The sequence below is a fragment of the Melopsittacus undulatus genome, chromosome Z (genome assembly GCF_012275295.1).
Source record: "Melopsittacus undulatus isolate bMelUnd1 chromosome Z, bMelUnd1.mat.Z, whole genome shotgun sequence".
Classification (NCBI taxonomy): Eukaryota; Metazoa; Chordata; class Aves; order Psittaciformes; family Psittaculidae; genus Melopsittacus; species Melopsittacus undulatus.
In genome coordinates this window covers 99,931,498-99,952,869 of record NC_047557.1, presented here as the reverse complement: position 1 = coordinate 99,952,869, position 21,372 = coordinate 99,931,498, and the positions used below count along the sequence as shown (strand labels likewise).

General features: G+C 52.1%; 1 protein-coding gene across 1 annotated transcript; it reads left to right on the top strand.

The window, feature by feature from the left end:
• The first annotated feature begins 8,351 nt into the window (after positions 1-8,351).
• Positions 8,352-11,319, top strand: FOXF1 (forkhead box F1). Its single transcript, XM_005152359.3, has 2 exons — positions 8,352-9,411; positions 10,901-11,319. The coding sequence occupies exons 1-2, from the start codon at positions 8,352-8,354 to the stop codon at positions 11,059-11,061; spliced, it is 1,221 nt and encodes a 406-aa protein (XP_005152416.2). The 3' UTR covers positions 11,062-11,319.
• The last annotated feature ends 10,053 nt before the right edge of the window (positions 11,320-21,372 follow it).

The following is a 21,372-nucleotide window of genomic DNA, read 5'->3' as shown; positions in this document are numbered from 1 at the left end:
CTCTTTTTCCTTCTTTTTTTTTCAATTTCTTTCTCTTTCTTTCTTCCTGTCTGTTTCTCTCTTTCTGTCTCTCTTTTCCTCTATCCTTTTTTCTCTGTTTCTTTCTTTATCCTTTCCTTTCTTTGTATTATTCTGCCTCTGACTCTTTCTTCTGTTTTTTTTTTATTTGTTTATTTATTTATTTCCACCTTTTCCTCTTTCTATTTTTTCTATTTTTCTCTTTTTATTTATTTATCTTCTTTTTTTATTTCCCTCTATTTTGCCTCTCCATTTCCCTGTTTCTCCGTTTCTTTCTTGCACCTTTTTTCTTCTTGTCACTTTATTTTCATTTTTTGTCTTTCCCCCTCTCCTTTCTCTTTGTTTCACTTTTTCACAATTTCTCTTTCTTTCTAGTTCTCGTTCTTTATATCTTTTTCTTTCTTTCCTTCTTTCTCTCTTTCTCCCTTTCTTCCCTTCTCTCTCTTTCATTCTTTTTCTTTACTCTCTTTTCTCTCGTTCTTTTCTCTCTTTCTCTCTTTTATTGTCTCTCTTTCTGGTTTTTTTCTGTCTTTCTGTCTGTAATTTTGCATGTCGTTCCGTCTTCCTTCTTCTGCACACTCCTGTTCTCTCTCCTCCTCTCCTCACCAGGACAGGCTTTCTCCATACACATTTATCTAGTTCAGTATTTGGAGGCACTTCTGTTTTCCCCTCCTGGGGCTGCGGGGCAAACCAGACCCAGGACTCCTCTCAGCTCTGCGCCAAACCCTCTTCCCGATGGAAGGAAAATTCCCTTTCCTGCTCTGTCAGCTCAAGGTTTTCCAACGCGCCGATATTTGGTTCAACCGCGGCCGTTTAACCTCAGTGGGGAGGGTCGGAACCCCGCAGTGGGTCGGACCCATTCCCTCCCCGAGGCAGATTTCGATAGGGTGTAAGGGCTCAGCACCATGCCCCGACGGTACAGCCCGTGTTGAACGCAGTTGAACGCTTGGAGGGCATAGGGAGGACCGGGGCTGCCTCTGCCCCGTCCTCGCAGGGGCTGCGCTTGGGTGCGGGACACTGTTGAGGGGGGAAAGCCCTCGACCCCGAGATGTTTTGAGAGTGTCACTCAAATTCGATCATTTCTAACGGGGAAACGGGTAATCCTGCAAGAAAAAGGACGATGCTGCAACATAAACCCCGGGCAGCATCTTTCCGCACAGGTAGCCCGCAAAATCTGCTGGAGAAAGCAAAAGATTTCTCCCAATGCCTTGGGACCGGGCACAAATTCTCCCATTCCGCGATTATAAAGATAATAAATTAAAAATATCATATTTTAATTAGTAGAAGTGAAGCGAGATACTGAGCTGAGGGTGCTGTGCGAAACGGGCATTTTGTAATTCAGCAAGAGGTTCTGAAAACGGGAAAAACAAAACCATTTCTGTGTTCGTTACTCCAATTATTATTGAGTTCTGTGCAGCTTTGGTGAAGGGGTTTTTTGGTGGTCTGATTGCGGGGAGGTTGTTCTTATTTTTTTGGTAGGTTTTGATTTTTGGGGGTTTGATTTTGGTTTTAGGGTTGGGGTGTTTCTTTTACCAATCTCCTTTCCCCTCCGTCTTTCGCACACGCACATCTCCTTCCCCATCATCCCAGATGCGCAATGGGAAGATGGATGTACCCGTTCCCGTTATCAGCCTGATTATCACATATAACCCCCAACTGCAGAAATCGGTCAACTTTGGGGCATAAACCACAGGGATTTGTAAAGCTTTCCCATCTTGCATCGGGCATTTCAGGCATCCACTGAGCATCTTTTCTGGGAATGCCAACGGAGAATTTCCTGCCGAACAGATTTAAATCTCCCCCAAAAACTCCACTTAGGATATTTAACTGGGGACCGCTTGCACAAAAGGGATCGTTTTACGAAGCGCTCCTCTGTTTTTCTAAGGAGGTGGGAAAGATGATCAACCAATTTTTGGTGTCTTTTCACCCTCTGCGCTGGTAACTGCAAAGCAAAGGGTGTCATGAATATGCAGCAACCCGCAGTGTTGCTCCAGAGCCCGTTGGGCCACTACAGAGTGGCCAGGAGCCGCCGATAATGTGATGTTTCTTTAGACGGGAGTTTACTCATTTAATAGTAAGAAAAGCAATAGTAATAGTAATAGCAATAACAATAGCAAATAATAATAGCAATAGTAATAGTAATGGTAACAATAATATTAACAACAACAACAACGATGGAAATCAGCTTTTGCTGGGAGAGTTTCCAAGGAAAACCACTCCCAGGTCTCTGCAAAGAGGGGAGCAGGGAGAGTGGAACTGTAGGGACCTTTTGTGAACATGAGCCCCTACCCGCCTTTGTGCTTGGGAAGGGGAGAATGGAGCTCAGATGGGAGGTTTATTATAGAAACACAGCTAAAACACGCAGGAGGTAGCTCTGGGGACCAGGGGGTTGCTGACCTCGATTGTGGCACTGGGATTCTCCATTGGGGGACTGCCGTGAGCTGTCCCTTTGCCCGGGGACTGCAAGGCCCTGCTGCAGCCACACTCCCTGCAGCAAAGGACCCGGAGGAAAGGCCCACGGGCAGTTCACCCACCCCAATGGGGATGCTGCGGGGCTCCATCAAGCAAAACCAGCTTTTGCGGGTGGTGCGGACCTGGCCAGTCCCAGGGCATGAGAGCCCCTGGGCAGAGACCAGAGGCACAAATCCCCTCTGCTGCAGCTGGAACCATCCCGCAAGCAGAAAGGCTGTTCCCCCCCCGATCAGGTACAGGTACCCGAGCAGGTCGGTGTCTCCCGACCGGTCGTTTTCAAGGGTCTCCCAGCGGAGCCTTGCCCTCAGCATCCTTCCCCTCATCCCTCCCCACGGGGGACCACAGCATCCTGCGTGGATGGCTCTCCCATCTGTTCTCCTGTTTCAGCAGGTGACAGGCGGTGGTGGCTGCTGGGGACCCCGATGCTGGGACGCAGAGGGCACTTGCCCTGGGGAACACCGGGGTGCTGGCACCCCTGTTTCCTTATAGTGATGCTCCTGCTTCGATGGTCCCTGGAAGGTCGTTTCTCCTTCCTCGGAGCCCACTCGCTCCCGAAGTACCAGGGACCGATCCGACTCTCTGCACGGCTGCGGAGCCCGTGTGGGTCCCCACGGTTCACCTTCTTGGAGTGCCCACTGCCCTCATCCCCAGCCCAGGGCACCGGGGCTGGCGGTCAAGTCCAGGGTCTGTTGTCCCCGGGACTGGGGACCGAGTGATAGCACTGGAAGGCCGGATCCTGCCCAAACCAGTTCGTTTGTTTTATACATCTCTCCCCAATATTGGGAGTAGACGAAGTCGCCAGCTTGGTTAATACTTAGCCCGACAATGCACAGTCCCCTTGGCTTTTAGTACCCGTGTTAAAAAATAACCCATTAATCCTTGGTGTGGGCAATTCCGTTTTGTCTTTCCTCACCTCTCCGTGCAGACGGATTTTAGGTGATACCCCGAAACGGGGAGCCAGCTACCCTCTCCTGCCTGGAGCTAAAAATCCCCCCCTGCGCTACCAACGGAGCATCAGTGCGATTTCCAAGGGGTTTTGGTTTAGAGTTGGGAGGAAAACAACGAAAAAAGCTTAATAAGCCTGAAAATAGGGCTGAGCCCCTGGGAAACCCCTCGCCCTCCTTCGTCCGGCTCGGCCCAGCCGAGCTTCTCGTTCTGGGAGGAACCGGGGCTTATTTTGGCCCCACAAAACTCAGTGCACCGAAATGTTTCTCTGGCACCGCTCTCCCCGTTTTACCTCTAACCAGGAGGAGTTTGGGGCTAGAAAAGCTGGAAATGGCTACTCATTCTGTTTGCATGCCACAATGCTCTGCCAAAGCGCTTGGAAAGGGGGGCATCCCTTCTCGAGGGTCCTGCTTAGAATGTGAGGGCATTCCCAGCACCGGGCCCCATCACTAGAGGGAAGAAAACTTGCCCGGGAAAGCATGGATGGCTCAGCAACACCAGCCTGGATTTATAACTAGATTTACACCTGAATTAACAATTCGGGCTGCCTTTAAGGGGGAGCTCCTTCCCGGAGAGGTGGCCGGGAGCATCACTCGCAGGGTCCCAGTTCTGCCCTTACTCAGCACCGCTGTTTCCCTCGGTACCCAGGTCCTCAGCTCATAATCCCAGCCAGTCAAAAAGCATCCCCCAGGGGAAAGTATTCTAGCTATCCGTCCCTGAGCAGGGATATAAATACCCAGAGATATTTAGAAGATCTCTGTGGGAAGCGATCGTGTCTAAGTGGTAGCGCTCGGGGCTTATTATCGCTGGAACCGATTTGTATCACAGCGACTGGGTCCTGCCAGAAAATTCCTAAAAAATCGTGTGCTGAAGAGGGCTGTAAATTCCTGTGCTGCAATATTTCATCGAAGGACGTCATGGAAAATGTGGGATGGGGGTGGGGAAAGTCTTGGGACGGGCAGAGGGGGGGGAAAGGGAGACAAAAGGGGGGGGAAGTGTAAGATTTTCCCTTTTTTTTGGTGTTTCTGACCACAGGCTGAACTTGTGCCTGAGGCACGGCTGCTGACAGCCAGCCCGCACCCCCCCCCCCCCCCCCCCCCGCAGCTTCCCCAGGCGCTTCGGCAGCTTTGCTTCGCACCCGCTCCTGCTTTCGGCTTCTTTTACCCCAAAACCTCCATCAGGTTCTGCTCGGTCCCGGAGCCCCGGATGCCGTTGGGAAAGGACCCGTCCGCCATCAGGCACACACACACGCGTGGGGCAAGCCTTTTCCGTGTGGTGGACCCTCCCAAAATTGGGCTAAATAATAACCCCCATTACTACCTCTTCCTCGGTCCGTTCACATCCCCTCTCCCAGCCTTAAGCCCCCTTTTTGAACGCACCCCCTCGGCCTTAAATAAACATTTAGGGATCGATTTGCCGCGGATCTGGGGCCAGAGGCCACGGAGATGGCCGCGACTGAAGGAAAAAAATATCTATATACAAAGAACTAAAAAAAAAACCTCCTAAAACGCAAAATCCAGCGAGGGAAAAGAGCCGGTGCTGGGGAAGAAGGGGAGGGGGGGTCCTGCGGGTGGTGTTAATGCAAAGCAGGGGCAGCGGGGAGGGGGACATGAAGCGGTCACTCCCCTCGCCCTGGGTGGTCTGGGCTCGCAGGAACACCCCGGCCCCTCTCGGAGCAGCACCCAGCCCGCCTATAACAATACCACCTATATACATTTCCATACTCGGGTTACACCCGGCCTGCTTTGCAAAGTTGACTTCACTTAAGCAATTAGCTAGTGAAAATACCTTCGGCGCAGGAAAAGGAAGAAAGCTCGGATTTGTCTATTTTTACACAAAACACTGCCGGGTTTCGGGGAGGGAGGGAAAGGGAGAGGGTTTGGGAAGGAGCCGGTTGGGAAGCGCAGAGGGGCTGGGGGTGGGAGCGGGGAATACACGGGATCGGGCCGGCAAAACGGGCTCCAAACCGTGCTGGGATTTTCAGGGCTGATTGCTCTAGATCATCTTTTAGTTTGCTTCTTCTCTCACCCCGTTCCCCAGATCTCCCCATCGGTTCAAGCACCAGCAAACAAGCAGGTCACACTCACAGCCACCATGACCCCCACGTCCATCGGACATAGCCCGGCCCGGCTTTTCCGCTTTAAATCTCTCCTTTTCCCCAATTCACGGGCTCGGTTTAAAACCGTCCAAGGTTTTTGCTATTCCCACTGCTAGGCCTATTAAACCTGGAGAGATATATTTGCGTTTTTCACGTTCGCTGGCTATAATAATTACATCGGAAACCAAATCTTTACTAACCAAATCTTAGCCCGAAAAGATAGTGCGGGGGACAGAAAGGGCACTCCCGCAAGGACTTATTTGCTTTGAAAGGGAACCGTTTGATTTCCTCAGAGAGGGTGTTTTTGCTGGTTTATTTTGGGTTATTTTGGGATATTTTTTGCTCGGAGCTATCTTATTTCCTAGTGGAAACGGCGCTGGTGGGGCGGTTTTGAACGTGGATTTTACACGAGCTCTTTGTGTTGCTTTTCGAGCTCTATCTCCGCATGTTTTGGAGGCACGCTGGGGAGATTCAGTCACAGAGGGATGCAAAGCAAAGAAAAACACCCTTTTGGCAGCCCGGGGAGGGACATTCGATGCAGACCAAAGATCAGGGTCAGCGATGCGCTCCCTCCTCTAAAATACAAAGAAATACAGCGAAAAGAGGGGGTTTTATTCTGGACCAGCAGCCCCGGGGCTGTAACACCCAGGGAACGGGATCGCTTCCCGAAAAACCGATTTTTCCAGGGCACTTTTCTTCTCCTCCTGAAGGAAGAAGCTCCAGAAATACCTGCCTGCATCCCCTCACTGTGTACCTGGCCACGGCCTGCGTCTGTTTGCCACGACTGTCCCCTGCTCTTCTCCGATGTCCCATCCCATACTCCCAATTGCCCCGGGAACGGGAGGGCCGGTGCTTTCTGCAGAAGGGTTGATTTTGCAGGGAGGGGGCATATGATGGGAAGGGGGAAAAGAAGGGGAAGAGGTGGGGGGGGAAGCTCCTGATGTGAAATCCCTCTCGGTGGTGTCACAGATGTGACAGGCGCCCCGGAGGCTGCTCACAACAGCCCGTGAATAACGCGGAGGGAGTTTCTCAACCCGATCGGTATCTATCGTTCTTGTAAAAAGTATTAAATGATCATGGCAAAACTTTGAAAGCGAATCTGGAAGACGGGGAGCGGGGGGGGAAGTTTGGGGAAGGTTCCCCCCTCTATGACTGCACTGGGTGCAGCGGGACGGACCCTCAGCGCTGCGGCCTGCAAAGGGCAAAGGGGTGTATGTATGTAAGGTTTCTCTTCCTCTTGTTTTACTCCCCTTCCTTTCTCTTTTCCTTTCCCCCGTCCTGAAAGGGAGCACGCTGCAGTAGCCGGAGCATCTGCTTTGCTCTCAGTCAGCAGCCCAGGCTCCTGCCACCCACCCTCACACCCCCCCAAGAGCGCAGATTTCCACCCGTGATCCGCAAGAATGTGACAAAGGTTTTAAGCGACTTACCTTAAGTGATATCTCTCCTGATGGGACGATGCTCAAAAGGGTGTATTGGGGTGTTTTTGGAGGGGTTGGGGAGGATAAGGGGGTTTCTCCCCCTTGTCTTCCTATTCTCTTTCCCCCCACCCCGCATTTGTGCCCGTGGCATCCGCCGGAGCTGAGCATCAGGCTCCTGGCTTCCAACTGCGACACTTCAGCACAGATTTGTATAACTCTCCCCCCAAAACAGCCCATCCTAGCCTCATCCTAAGGCAGCCTCGGAGCAGGCGAGGGGTCCGAAGCCCGCTCCTAATCCCCGGCCCGGCTGCAAAGACAGAAAAGGGCATTTCAAGAGGCAGCAGGAGTTTTCGCCGATTTCTTTTTATTAAAGCACCCCCGAGCCCGTGTTTACATTGCGCAGTATAAACATCCTGCCCTGGCCCGCCGAGCTTAAAAGAGCGCAAGAAGAGGGGGTTTCAAGTGGGTGAAACTCCGCGCAGCGCGGAGCCCTCGGCCGGGCAGCACCTCCGCTGCCTTGCGCCGCCCGCGGAAGTTCCGCGTTGCCCGCAGGCCCACACTGCCGCGCCCCGGCCCCTTCCACGGCCCTTCCCACCTCCCTCCAGTGACTTTTAGCAGGGGTGGCCGGGGAAAACGGGGGGAAATGGGGGAGCCCCACGCAGCGCCACGGCCACGGGTGACAAGTCCCCCCTCCAAAACACACACACAGGGAACGGGCTGGGATGTGTCGCGCAGCCCCTGTGTCGCTGGGGGTGGCGTGGAAAGGGCCCTTTAAAAGCTGCCCACCAGCTGGGAGCTGGCGCGGAGGGGGCCGGGCCGGGGCGGGGATCGCCCCCCGCTCTTACGTCTGTCAAGGAGCGGCAGACGACGCCGCTAGAGATAAAGTAAAAGGCGAGCAGCGGGTCCGGGGGCAGACTCGACAGCCACCGCGATGGGAAGCAGCTCCCCGCAGCACCGGCCCAGTTAGAGCCGGGCGGGGGGGACGGGGACGGCGGTCCCGGGAGCCCTGCCCGCCGAGGGACAAGGCGGAGGCCGCCGGCTTCTTTCTCGCTGCAGCAGAGCTCAACTCGCTTCCACCCGCTCCCCCCATCCCGCTTCCCTACCCCCCCCCCCCCCCCGACCCTCCGCCTCTCTCGCTCGCCTTCTGCAGCCGGGCTCGGATTTAGGGATAAAGTGGGAGGAGGAGGGAAAGGGGGGCTGGGGGGGGGATCGGTGCTTCCATTTGTTTATCCACGGAGGGGTGAAGCCTCCCGGTGGAAAGTAACCCCTCCGGGGGGCCGGGAGGAGGCCGGAGGCGGGGTGAGTGGAGGCGAGCCCCCAGCAGCGTGGCCTTTTGGGGGAGCGCGGGGGGGGTGTTGGCGGAGGAGGGCCGGGGCTGGCCGCCGAGGACCCGGCCGTAGATGACTGCAGAAGCGCAGCAGGCTCTGTCCTCTCAGCCCCCTCCTCCTCCGGTGCAGAGCAGCTACGGCCCCATGTCCTCCGTGGCCGAGAAGCAGCCGCAGAGCTCGGCCATGGACACCGCTTCCGCGGCGCCCGGAGGGGCGACCGGCAGCGCTCCGGGTAGCGGTGGAGCCCCGGGCAGCGGCGGTCCAAAGGCGAAGAAGACCAACGCGGGGATCCGGCGGCCGGAGAAACCTCCTTACTCCTACATCGCCCTCATCGTCATGGCCATCCAAAGCTCACCCTCGAAACGCCTGACCCTCAGCGAGATCTATCAGTTCTTGCAGAGCCGCTTCCCTTTCTTCCGCGGCTCTTACCAGGGCTGGAAAAACTCGGTGCGCCACAACCTCTCTCTCAACGAGTGCTTCATCAAGTTGCCCAAGGGACTGGGACGCCCGGGCAAGGGCCATTACTGGACCATCGACCCGGCCAGCGAGTTCATGTTCGAGGAGGGCTCGTTTCGCCGCCGACCCCGCGGCTTCAGGAGGAAATGCCAAGCGCTGAAGCCCATGTACAGCATGATGAACGGGCTCAGCTTCAACCACCTCCCCGAGAGCTACGGCTTCCAGGGCTCGGCCGGGGGGCTCTCCTGCCCCCCCAACAGCCTCTCCCTTGAAGGGGGTCTGGGGATGATGAACGGGCACTTGTCCAGCAACGTGGAGGGGATGGGCCTCGCGGGACACTCCGTGCCCCACCTGCCTGCCAACGGTGGGCACTCCTACATGGGCGGCTGCACCGGCTCCTCGGCGGGGGAATACCCGCACCACGAGAGCTCCGTGCCCGCCTCCCCGCTGCTCGCCGGCGGGGGAGTGATGGAGCCTCACTCGGTTTACTCCAGCTCGGCCTCAGCGTGGGCACCCTCCGCCTCGGCGGCCTTGAACACCGGCGCATCTTACATCAAGCAGCAGCCTCTGTCGCCCTGCAACCCCACGGCCAACCCGCTGTCCTCCAGCCTTTCCACGCACTCCCTCGACCAGTCCTACCTGCACCAGAACAGCCACAACACCGCCGAGCTCCAAGGTAAGGCGCACACACGCGTGGGACTTACCGAGGCCACCGCCGCGGGGGTCGGATGGGGGCTCATGGCCATGCGTGGGTCCTCCTGGATCCACTCCTCTGTTCCCTTCCGATTGCACCCGAGCAGCCTCCGGGTTCCCCGCTACTGCGGGGCTGGGACCGGCCGGGCCGGGGCTCTGCTACCCATGGAAGCCGCTTTGCTGTCGGGGCCTCCGGGCTCAGCCAGGCGGCGAGCTGCGGACTTAGGGTTCTTTCCCCTTCTATAGGGACATGGAGAGCTGCGGAGGGAGAACAAGTGGGGGCATTTCCCCACTAGGGTGCCGGCCATCCGCACCTTCCCGGCCCCTCCATCCGCTCCTTTCGGGGCTGTGTTTCCCAGGCCCATCGCCTCCCTCCGCCCATGCGGAAATCGGGGGGCCCCCGCGCCTCACATCCCCGGCCCGGCATCGCCACCGGCTCCTATGTAGAGCTGCTGGAGGGGATTTGCCCTGGCTATTCGAAGGGGGCAGACGGTGGTTAGGCCGGGAGGAGGCCTCAGGAGGGATGAGGCCGGAGTTGGGCTTTGTCTTGAGGCCGAAATTCATCTCGGGGGTGGAATCTCAGGGTACGGGGCAGCCCTGGGAGCCGTGACCGGTGAAGGGGCAGGTTTGGGGAACCTTGCACATCACCCCGGGCCTTAGAATTACCAGGCACAAACGGGTGTGAAGGGGAGTGATAACGGGGCACAACCACGAAGTGAAGGGGAGGAAAATAAAGCGCATCAGCAGGGCCGGACGGAGCGGCCTGTCCCGAACACAGCCCCGGGCCGCAACTCGGCTGTGATCGCACCCGGATCCGCTGGAAAACAGGGCAAAAATCAAGCCCGAGGAGCCGCTGGGCCCGCCCGAGGCCTTAACCAAAACGCTCTGATTTAACGCCCGGGCGATGGGCGCTGGCGCTGCGGGCAGCAGGACCCAGAGCGGCCTCTCCTGCCCGGAGCACCCCGAGTTTAGATGGGGTTTTCTGTCCCCAAGTGCCATCAGAAAGAGCAGGAACAGCTCTGGACCCCCCGGCCTTTAGCCCTCGTCCTCTCCACTCTGTCCCTGCCCCCGGCCCCGCTTTCCTGCCCCGCACCCTGCGGAAGACATGGGAAAAGCAGCGAGTACCTTCAAGAGCGTAAAATGGGGGGCAAATCAAACCCGACCCGACCCAGACTCCGTCTCCTCGAAGCATCCTTAGGCTGGGCAGGAGGTTTTCCCCACCGCACCTGTCCGCACCCGCGGAGCCCTAAGAGCGCCCATGTATTTATGTGAAAACGCAGAAATACGGCCAATTCCGCCCTATTTCTGGGGGCTGCGGAGAAGTTGGGGTGGGTTTTGCCGTTGTTTTGTGGTTTGGTTGTTTTGTTGGAGTTTTTTAACCCAGACGGCGGCTTTTCCCCTCCCTCCCCGTCTTCAACTTCCCTATCGAACATAATGCCGATGGCTGACGATCTTTCCTCTCCGTCCCGCAGGCATCCCGCGGTATCATTCCCAGTCTCCGAGCATGTGCGACAGAAAGGAATTCGTCTTCTCTTTCAACGCCATGGCCTCCTCCTCCATGCATTCAGCGGGCAGCGGCTCCTATTACCACCAACAAGTGACATACCAGGACATCAAGCCGTGCGTTATGTGATACAGGGCGGAAAAAACACCTCCCGGGGGCGTCGAGGCCTGACCCGAGCCTCGGCCCCCCCCTCGCGGACCCTCGATGGAAATGAGGGGGTCTCTGCGAAAAGACTGTGCCAGGGAGAGATCCCGGCTCCTCGGGAGTGGGTTGGGGGATAGGGGCTAAACTTGCCCCACAGCTGAGCATCGGCCGGACCCTTCAATGCGGGTCCTCAATCACGGACGGTCTCTGCCTTCTTCTGCTTCTTCGTTTGGGGTTGGGTTGAGAAGAAAGCAAAGAACCCTCCCCGCAAAAAAACCCTGACCGCGAGTTTGCGTTAAGGGATTCGTCAAATTGAGGGTTTGATAGCCCTTTTTAAAAGAAAAAAGGGAAAAATATACAGTTCAATTATTAATTCAGTTTTGGCCTTGGCATTGAGCAGTGCCACCAGCGCTACTGGTGGGTGCGGAGCCGGCTCGACCTGGGGGGGGGCTGTAAACGTTCCCGACCCCAAAACCGGCGCATCCCGCGGCCCCTCCGCCCTGCACCGCGGGAGGAGCGACCGGGGTCCCCCAGTTCGATCCCCTCGGTCCCACTTCATTTCGAGCCCATTCTTCAAAGAGATGCCCCCATCTTCCTTTTCTTTATGCAGCAAACACGCAGCGGTCAAAAATCTCTCAGAGGGATATTTTTTTAGCTATTAATATTACTTTTTTCCTGCATAAAAACTGCAGGATCAAACCCTATGCAGAGAGAAAAAGGCACTTTGAAAAGAGACAGCCATGCTCATCCTGCTATTTATTCTACATTATTTTTGTTGTTGTTGCTAATAATCGAGACACGAGTAGTCTCAGTTGATCAGTATTAAATCGGTGAATCTCTGTTGGCAATATTTGCCATATAGATTTTTTTCTAGTTAACCTTTATAAATTTTAAGCTGATCGTGGTCTCTGTGTAAAGGCAATTCTCCATATGTTTTTATAGAAATATATATATAATGAAGGATTATTCCCCTTCCTTCACCCCCCTCCGTATTTTGTCTTTTTGCCCTGACTTCATACAGTTTGGTGATACCTATTTTAATTCTTTCTGCACTGTATAAATTTGTAACTTTGTGGGGTTATTTTTTTTTCCTCCCTGCCCTTTTCTGTACTTTTTGTCCCTAAAGGAAAAAAAAAAGTCGAACCAAAATAAAACATGTATGTTATTTGTACATGGGCTTCACGATTGTACGAGCAGCAAATAAACGAGCATGCGGTGTAACACGCGTAGTTATATCTGAGGAGTCCGTGGGCTCCGCGAAGCGCTCCCACAAACATTCCTGTTCTAATTCCCCACCTCGGTGAGGGCTCGAAAGGGAATTCTGGGGGAGAGGGGGGGAGCTTGGTGGCGTCTTCCAGCTTGGAAATACTCAGAATGAGGATCCGGAAAGGAGGAAAACCGGAGGCGATTTAAGTTTTTCTCTATTTGTTATAATTAATTCTCTCCCCCCCATCCAAGGAGAAAGCGAAAGGAGGGGTTTGAGTCTTATTCTTTGCTTCTTATCCGGGGACGAGGCGCGGCGCTGCGGGGATGGAGCCTGCGGCTCCTTCTCTCTCCTTCTCCATCCCGGGAGGGATATGGTCATTTTTCGGGCATCCCGAACCGCGCATCCCCGCGGAACCTTCGGTGATAGCAGCCGCAGCAGAGCGATAGTAATAATCGTAATAATAGTAATAGTATTCAAACCGATTAAGTTCTACACCATCATGGTCCTGCGCCGGGCAGAGATAAATCCGCAGCGAGAGGAGAAAAGGCAATGGGGACACAAAGTCCGGCTCATCACAAAAATAAGTCTTTTTCTGCAGAATTTGGGTTTATTTGGTCAAATTGAGTTTCCTCCCATACCCATGGATTTTCGCTTTAATCCGTGGTCCGATATGCCTGTCTCAGCGCTCACACTATGAATATTATACACTCATTGAAAAAAAGAAAGATGCACGCAAATTAATCTGATTAGTTGGCTGTGTGTTTCTGCCTTTATATGGGGAAATTAGGTTACTGCGCGGTAATTAGCCCAGCTGTGTGTAATCAGCTTAATTAAAAGCAAAGTTAGCTGGTAACAACAACAAATCTAACCATTCTTTTAATTAAGGCAGGTGGGAAAGGCTCTATCAGAGCTGGTGAGGGCCTTTCACAGTGAGTGGGGGTTTTGTTGTTGTTTGGGTTTTTTATGGGGGGGGTTGGTTTGGGGATTTGGGGGTTGGATTTTTATTTTTAGAGGAGATCTGTTCAAGCCAACAACAATCAGCCTGCAGTATTTAGTGGGGTTTTCCTGGTTTTATGCCTTTATGGCTTGATCCCTCCATCGTCTGCACTGCTGCCCATCCCTGTCGGAGGTAAGCCGCGTCATTCCCATCCTTTTTATATCCAAGCTGAAAACCGAGGGGTTTTTGCTCTTAAAGCACATATCTGTGCTAGGTGTGGCTGAGATAAAGGTCCGGGCTTAGGAGTTCAGCCTTTGCCAACTGGTTCTTCCTTTGCTGATATTTCACTGTTGCTCCCAAGGTTCATCTTCATCCTCGAGGATTAATCTTGGACGTGCCTGTTTGTGTGTGGCACCGTTGCCAGGCTGGAAAGGGCAGGCAGGCACCTTGCGAGCCTCAGGTCCTGCTTGAAGGGGCTTGTTCCCAACAAAGGTTTACACGATTCATTTTCCTCCCTCCTGTCGTTTTCCAAACCTGGAAAAACAGAACCACCGCATACCATGGACGCCACATATTCCTCAAGCCAGTGAGCGCAGTCTAAACAGGCAGCTCTCCATCTCAGACACCTACAGCAGAGAGGAGAAGATGAAACCCCACCAGCTCCTGTCCCCAGCTCTTCTGTACAAGACAAACTCGAGTTTTTTCCTATATATATTGTCCAAATGGATAGTAAAAACCCGTAGCTACCACCACAGCAATCCCTTTGTACAAGCTTCACTCGTACATCTTGTTGGGCTCTGGCAGGAGTCAAGTAGAAGCCAGCTTGCTCAGAAATCTCCTGTGCAAGGAGATGAGACATAGGCTTGCTCAGAAACACCGTATTTTCTCATGTAATGGCCCAGATCTGATCATGGTCAGCTGCTGTGGCTCGGTTCAGTGTCAGCAATCTCATCACCCACTTTCCATTCCGTATGTGACACAGCAACACAGTTTTCTGTGGGGTTTTGGCACTTTTACGGTAGGAAAGAGTTTCTCATTGCAGATGCCCATGAAATTAGGCTGAAATTTTGGAGCATAGTGAGAAACATGGCCTGGTGCATCCAATGAGATTTGGTGCAGGACGTACCCCCGGCTGGGAGTACGGGACCAGGGCCATGCCCTGCCATTGCAGGGGTGCATTGGCAACCTCTGTGCTTCCCATTTCTCCTCTCCAGAGGCTTCTCCCACTCCTACAGGGTCATCCCGTGCTGGATCCCTTGTTGGCCGCTGCCACCCCGGCCGGGTTTCTGTCCCCCAGTGTGTTCATGAGGAATGCAAGGTACCACTTTGGGGCACAGCTTCGGGATGATGGGGGGATCTCGAAGCGGGGACATACACTGTGGAGCCCCTGCAACAGGCGATGCAGGGCTGGGTCCCCCACAGCGTGGGGACATGTTATGGGGGGGATCTGGGGTCCTTCTGGGAAGGGAAGCGCTGCCGTCGAGGGGCCTCTCGGGAATGTGGGGGGATCCCAAGAGGGGTCCGACGGTGCCGTTCCCTTGGAGGCAGCGCCACCTGCTGTCAGAGGCCGGCAGCACCGGTACTGCTCCTCCTCGGACGCTTGTCTTCCCAAAATCAGGCTTCAAACCCAGCTGGATCTGGTGGCTTCTGACCTTCCCTATCCCTACGTGCATGTGTGTGTTAAATCTTTCCTTTCGTTTCTTCTTTCATTTGTTTTCTTGTTCCTTTCTGGCACCCGGAACCCTGAAGGTTCCCTCTGTTGCATCTTCAGATTCGGCATTGCAATGTTTGGGGTTGAACAGGCCAAGTTCATAGGGGCTTCTGGATCGGGGCTGTTCTGCACCCAGGAAGGGACACTTAGCAAGTGGTAGGAGGAAACAGTGTCTGAATGCAGCTGTTTGGCACATGATGCTCTTGGATGAGGCTGGTTGAGCAGACTAGCAGAAAACCTGCTCTTTGGAGACTTAACTGGTAGGAACAGACACTTTGGACCTTAAATGGGTATTTGGAAAGCCACGTCTGAGGTAGGTAGATTAGTTAGCAGGTAGATTTTCATATCCATCCAAATAACCGGATGCCTGATTTCTCTCTCAAAACCAAGGAATTTGGGACCTATGTACCTAGGGGAATCCATGCCATAGTTCTTGTCACATTTAAAATGAGAGCTTTGATTTCTGTGTCACTGCAATGCTTTTGGAAGATCATGCCTGAACATTTGTTGTCTTTCCATGCATATTTACAAGCATAACTGCTGCCTGAGACTGATCTCTGCAGGAAAAGACCATTCTTTGGGCTTTGTGTTCACACATTCCTATGAAATCTTTGCCACTGGGAGTCATCCTCTAGGAAGAAATATCTGGTGCAGGTGAGCATATGTCTGGCTAATGGAGCCCCCCTTCAATGAGCAGGGTATGTCCTGAGCACTAGCATCAGCTCCACAATCCAGAGCTGATATTCATAGAAACAATTAGGAGGAAAGGCATGCAGCTCAGTTGGGTCTTTAAGTAACTTTCACTGCCAGTATTCATCTTGCTTAGTAAGGAACTAAAATTAGAATATTAGTAAGGAAAGACAACAGAAGGATTAAACCTTACTGAGCTGCTGGGCTGGAGAGCTATTTGTACAGGCTCATAAAAAGCTCTCTGGGACCAATTCCCACTATTACAGGTTGCTCTGACCCACCAAACTTCTGATAAACTTGATTTTAACTCAGATCTTAAGATGAGTTAACTTTTTGCAAGGAAGATGCAGATCATAGAATCATATCATAGAACCCCAGACTGGTTTGGGTTGGAAGGAAGCTTAAAGCTCATCCAGCTCTAGCCCCTGCCATGGGCAGGGACCCCTTCCACTGGAGCAGCTGCTCCAAGCCCCTGTGTCCAGCCTGGCCTTGAGCACTGCCAGGGATGGGGCAGCCACAGCTTCTCTGGGCACCCTGTGCCAGTGCCTCAGCACCCTCACAGGGAACAGCTTCTGCCCAATGTCTAAATCTATCCTCTTACAGTTTAAAGCCATTCCCCCTTGTCCTGTCACCACATGCCCTTGTAAAATCCATCAGAACACTTCACTGAGGTGAATCACTGTGTCGTAAGCATGAATTTCCTCTTCTTGGATACTTCCCACAGGTCCTCTGAGAGATCCCAGGAAGACTGAAGGCCACTGGGACAAGCATCAGAGAGCAAGTGACAATTCTAGAGGTCAAACCATCTCTGCTTAACTATGGAAAGAGATGTGGGGACACTGGCAGAGCCACTTCAGTAGTTCTTACCCTTGTGTACATACATGAGCTTAAACATAGGCATTTCTTTATTTAAACCATCAGGAGTTGAAAAAGCCAGGCTGGTACAGAAAGTGCAGTTCTGTGGCTCAGTTTCAGGCTAATTACTGCAAAAATAAGCAAACACACCTGGGAAAGCAAGATGACATGGCCTGGAAAGTCTTGCACGGGCTTACAGGACCAAGAGTTCACTTGAAGCAGAACTTGCTATGGCAGTTGTGTTCTTCTGTGGTGGTAAAGAAAAGCTGTTGTTGAGTAGCTACCTGAGTAATCACCTCTTCAGAGAGACGGAAACGCCACACTTTGGAGACTGAGCAGTGGAGGTGCCTGGAAACACTCTGAAAACATGATATCCCCCTGGAAAAATTTAAGTATTACTCTTGTCTGAACAATTAGTCGCTCAAAAATACTGAGAGGCAGCAATGGATACACTAATGCCTAGAAATGTCAAAGGTTTTGCAGCATTTCATGGATGTTTCTCTCCTTTCCCTTTTCCCAACAGTCCCGTATGTTTGCCTTTTTCCTTAAAGAAAGAAAATCACCCCAGTTCAGCTCCATGTGTTCCTGAATGGGATGGGTGGATTGTAACACACTTGTGTGACTTGCCAGACCTCTGGAGGAGGCACATTTAGGGGAAAGTATCTCAGTTTCTCTCTTGTGTCTTGTATCCCAGGGCAAAACAGCTGTGGTTTGTCCCTTGGACTGGAGGGAGGTGCTGTGTGCCAGGCCTGGAAGGTTCCTCTGGAGCTTGGGGATCTGCAGAATCCACTGGGAAGCAACAAGATGCCCTTCTAGGTTGTGACGTACCTGTGACATACAGAAGTCCAAAGGCTACCAAGGCTTTTAATAGGTTTCTAGTCTGCTCTCTCCATTTGTTTTCCAAAGTGGTGGGAATTATCAGTTGGATCCAGTCTAGCAGGAGCCATCTCCGCCTTCCCAACTTTCCCATCTGTAAAACATAGATGTTTCTGGGGCCACTGCAACGATTGACTAGATAGGTCCATATCCTGAACTAATTTCTCCCAGTGACTTCAGTGGGATGCCCAGCCCAGAACAATGGCAGGATACATGACCCTAAACATTTCTGCAGGGCTTTGAAAGATGAAAAGCGGTGACTTTTATACCTATGTCAATGTAGGGGCAGGGAAAGGTTTAACGATGTTTATAGCAGACATCACAGACATTACACATGAAAACATGGGAAATGGTTCACTTTTCTTGTAGGGAGATAATCTTTAATAGATGGCAATGAGGAAATAAAAGCATTTGTACACAACAGCCTACCTCACGGAGGGGGTATATTTGCCTGAGTAACATGGGCAAAGCTACAGATGTTTCCTCCAGAGGCAGAACTACTACATGGGGTTGTTGCTCCTGAGGAACACGAATGAGAGAAAACCAAGCACATGCATTTCCTCCCCTTCCTCACCCCTTGCTGCAGTCATGGAGTAAAATGCATCCCCAGTGCTAGATTTTCTCAATGGAAACATTCCCCTAAAACCCATTTGTTTCTCCCTTAGGAGCAGTAGAAGACAATGAGAAAAAAAGGCAGACATGACTTGAAGACAGTATTTAACCATCCCTTTTTGGAGCTGTTTTATTGGTCTCCAAAGATAATGGGATAAAGCCTCTGTCTGTGAAGACTGCTTTATAGGAGGGGACTAGGGACTGATGGCATGGAGATGGGAATACGGACCTGGTGGTGTGACCCAGAAGAGGGCTCTCCTCCCTCCCCACCCCGATGCTGAGATTTAATCCTCCCTTTTTTCTCTCTATGGAAACAATCTCTGACTCTCTTCACTTGGAGAAGACTACACAGCAACACAGCTTGTTTACCCGCTGTTGTCTTGGGTGAATTTGAAGCTGTGTGGCCTTGTCCTTGTTCCAGGAAATGCATGGACATAGCTGTCTGAAGGAAAACCGGAATGACTGTATAGTTTTCAGCGCTGAGTGGCACTTCGCCACCTCGCTTTTATTGTTAGCAGATTACAATGTTGCCTCACTGCTCTGTGCCACACACCACGCTGTGACTAATATTGAACAAAAGAAAATCCCCTCCAAAATCCTCTCCGAAGTGACCATGTTCTCCTGCCTAATGGATGGCATAGAGGCTCCGTTCATCTGATACTGTGTTCTCCCAGCATCTCTCTCAAGTGAGGGGAGGAAGAAGGGTAGAATGGCCCTGTGAAGCTCACGTCTGCAATGTAACACCTAGGGTGGTCGCTGCTGGATGCCACACTGCTGCCAGGAGCATGGAGCTGGGTTTGCTCACATTGACCAGCCTCCGGAGCTGTTCAGCATCTTTCCCCACTGAACCCTGAAAAAGAGGGGCATGCAATAACATCCCAACTTGTTTGTGCCATGAAAGGAGCTGGAAAGAATGTGCTGAACCACATGACAGGCAAGGACATCAGGCTGCACAGAGAATAAAAAGGCCTCATTTTTAATTACTTCTGAACAAAGTTGGCTCAGTAAAGTATTTCCCATTGTACTGCTGAACTTTTCTTCTCATCACACAGCAGTGAAGTGCAGGCTCCTCTACTGCTGCAAGTGAACTGCAATCAAGCCTGTGTTCGGGATCACTTTGTTCCCCTATTAAAAGCAGACTCCCCGGCTTTCACCAGTGTTTCAGACTTCTCACCAGCATCCAGGCACTTTTTTGTCACTGTATATGTTTTAATCATGAGTCTTAAGACAGAAGAGTATCTCACTCCTTCCTAATCCCAGGAATCCTTAAGTCACAGCAAAGAAGAGAGGACATAAGGGTTGGTATCCACCTCAATGAGGCACAAACTGCCTATGCAGACATAACCAAGGTCAACCTATGTGCTAGCAGCAGGGCCACAGCTACAACAGGCAGTAAATGAAGAATTACTACTTGAATAAAGGTTCTTATCATTAAAACTTGTTAATTCTGCTTGTAAATTCTTCAGGGCATGGACTTCATGTTCTGTCAGTAAAATATCTTGGTCTGGGACAAACTAAAACATAAGCAGGCCTCAGTTCCTCAAGTTCCGTTATGAGATCAGTGTCCAAGGATTCACCCAAATGTATTGCACTTCAGAGTTTTGTGGATTTAAAGACAGAAATGACTCATATATAACTGATGTCTTCCTGAGCATGCAGAGAGCCTGAAACAATAGATCTAAGAGAGACAGACTGCTCCATTCACTTTTTCTTCAAAATCTGCTGCTTCCTCAAGTAGAAACTCGGTCAGCCCGTAAGAAGAAATCCACATCATACAACTAAAGACACCACGAGTCCATGTAGGAGCATGCCTTGGGCAGTCTTGCATTGTTTAATTAAAGAGCAATTTAGTGTCTTTCACTGAAATGTCCTTTAGCTAAAGATGAGCAGCTCCCCAAGCAGCAGTAAGGGCTCCATCCTTGTCACCGCTTCCCTCACTATCCAAGACAGGAATCGTGTTGACTTCAGAGTGCCCAGACACAAACTCCTGTTGAACCAGCCCAGCTCTCTCAGCCTGTCTCCAGAACAGAGCTTCTCCAGCCCTTGGAGCATCTTGGTAGCCTCTTCTGACTCACTCCAACAGCTCCATGTCCCTCTTGTGCTGTTGCCCCAGAGCTGGACACAGGATTGCAAGGGGGTCTCTCCTAAGTGCAAAAGCAGTGGAGAATCCCCTCCCTTGACCTGCTACTCATGCTCTGGGGATGCAGCCCAGCACACACAGGGGTTCTGGGCTGCAAGCACACACTGCCAGGTCTTATTGAGCTCCTCACCAACCAAGACTTTTAAGTCATAGAATCATGCAATGACAGAACGGCTTGAGTTGGAAAGGATCTTAAAATCATGCAGTTCCAACCCCCCCTGCCATGGGAAGGGACATCTCACACTAGACCACGTAGCCCAAAGCTCTGTCCAACCTGGTCTTGAACACTGCAAAGGATGTGGCATTTACCACTTCTTTATGCAGCCTGTGCCAGCACCTCACCACCCTCATGGGGCAGAACTTTTTCCTTTTATCTAACCTGAACTTCCCCTGTTTGAGTTTGAACTGATCAATCACCCCTTGTCCTGTTGCTACAGACCCTAATGAAGAGTCCCTCCCTGGCATCCCTGTAGGCTGTCGTCAGACACTGGAAGGCTGCTATGAGGTCTCCATGCAGCCTTCTCTTCTCCAGGCTGAACAGCCCCAACTTTCTCAGCCTGTCTTCATACGGGAGGTGCTCCAGCCCCTGGTCATCCTCGTGGCCTCCTCTGGACTTGTTCCAACAGTTCCATGTCCTTTTCATGTTGAGGGCACCAGAACTGCACACAATGCTCCAAGTGAGGTCTCATAAGAGCAGAGCTGATGGACAGGATCCCATCCTTCGACCTGCTGATCATGATGCTTTTGACGCAGCCCAGGATATGGTTGCTTTCTGGGCTGCGAGCACACACTGAAGTGGCTCATGTTCAGTTTCTCACCACCCAACATCCCCAAGTCCTTCTCCACAGGGCTGCTCTCATTCCAGCCTCCATGAGTTGGAAATACATGGCATCATTATTATTCCATTCAAAATGCTAATGAATGGTACATTAGCTTAAGCTTACAGTAATAATTCTTCTTCTCTGAGCCTAACTACAGTCTAATACCTCTGTCTAGTTAGTATCTTCTCAGCAGTGGTTTGGACCTTGCCTGTTGAGAAAGTAATAGTAATAGCCCTACATAGCCCTGTATATGTGAATATGGTCTTACAATACACGATAGAAACAAGTGATAGGCTGGAGGAACACCACAGAAATCTGCCCAACTGCATACAGACCTTGTACAGTTCACCCTGTGGGTTACACACAGAACCACAGCTCCAAACAGAAAACTATCTAGACATGCCTGTCCAAACAAAACTGGCCCCGACTATGTACAGCCTTGAGAGC

What these genes read in the sequence shown, in the direction of transcription:
- FOXF1 (XM_005152359.3), top strand. Translation starts at nt 8,352, where the DNA reads ATGACTGCAGAAGCGCAGCAGGCTCTGTCCTCTCAGCCCCCTCCTCCT. An exon ending in CAACACCGCCGAGCTCCAAG is followed by an intron (nt 9,412 to 10,900) that starts GTAAGGCGCACA and finishes TCCGTCCCGCAG; the next exon opens with GCATCCCGCGGTATCATTCC.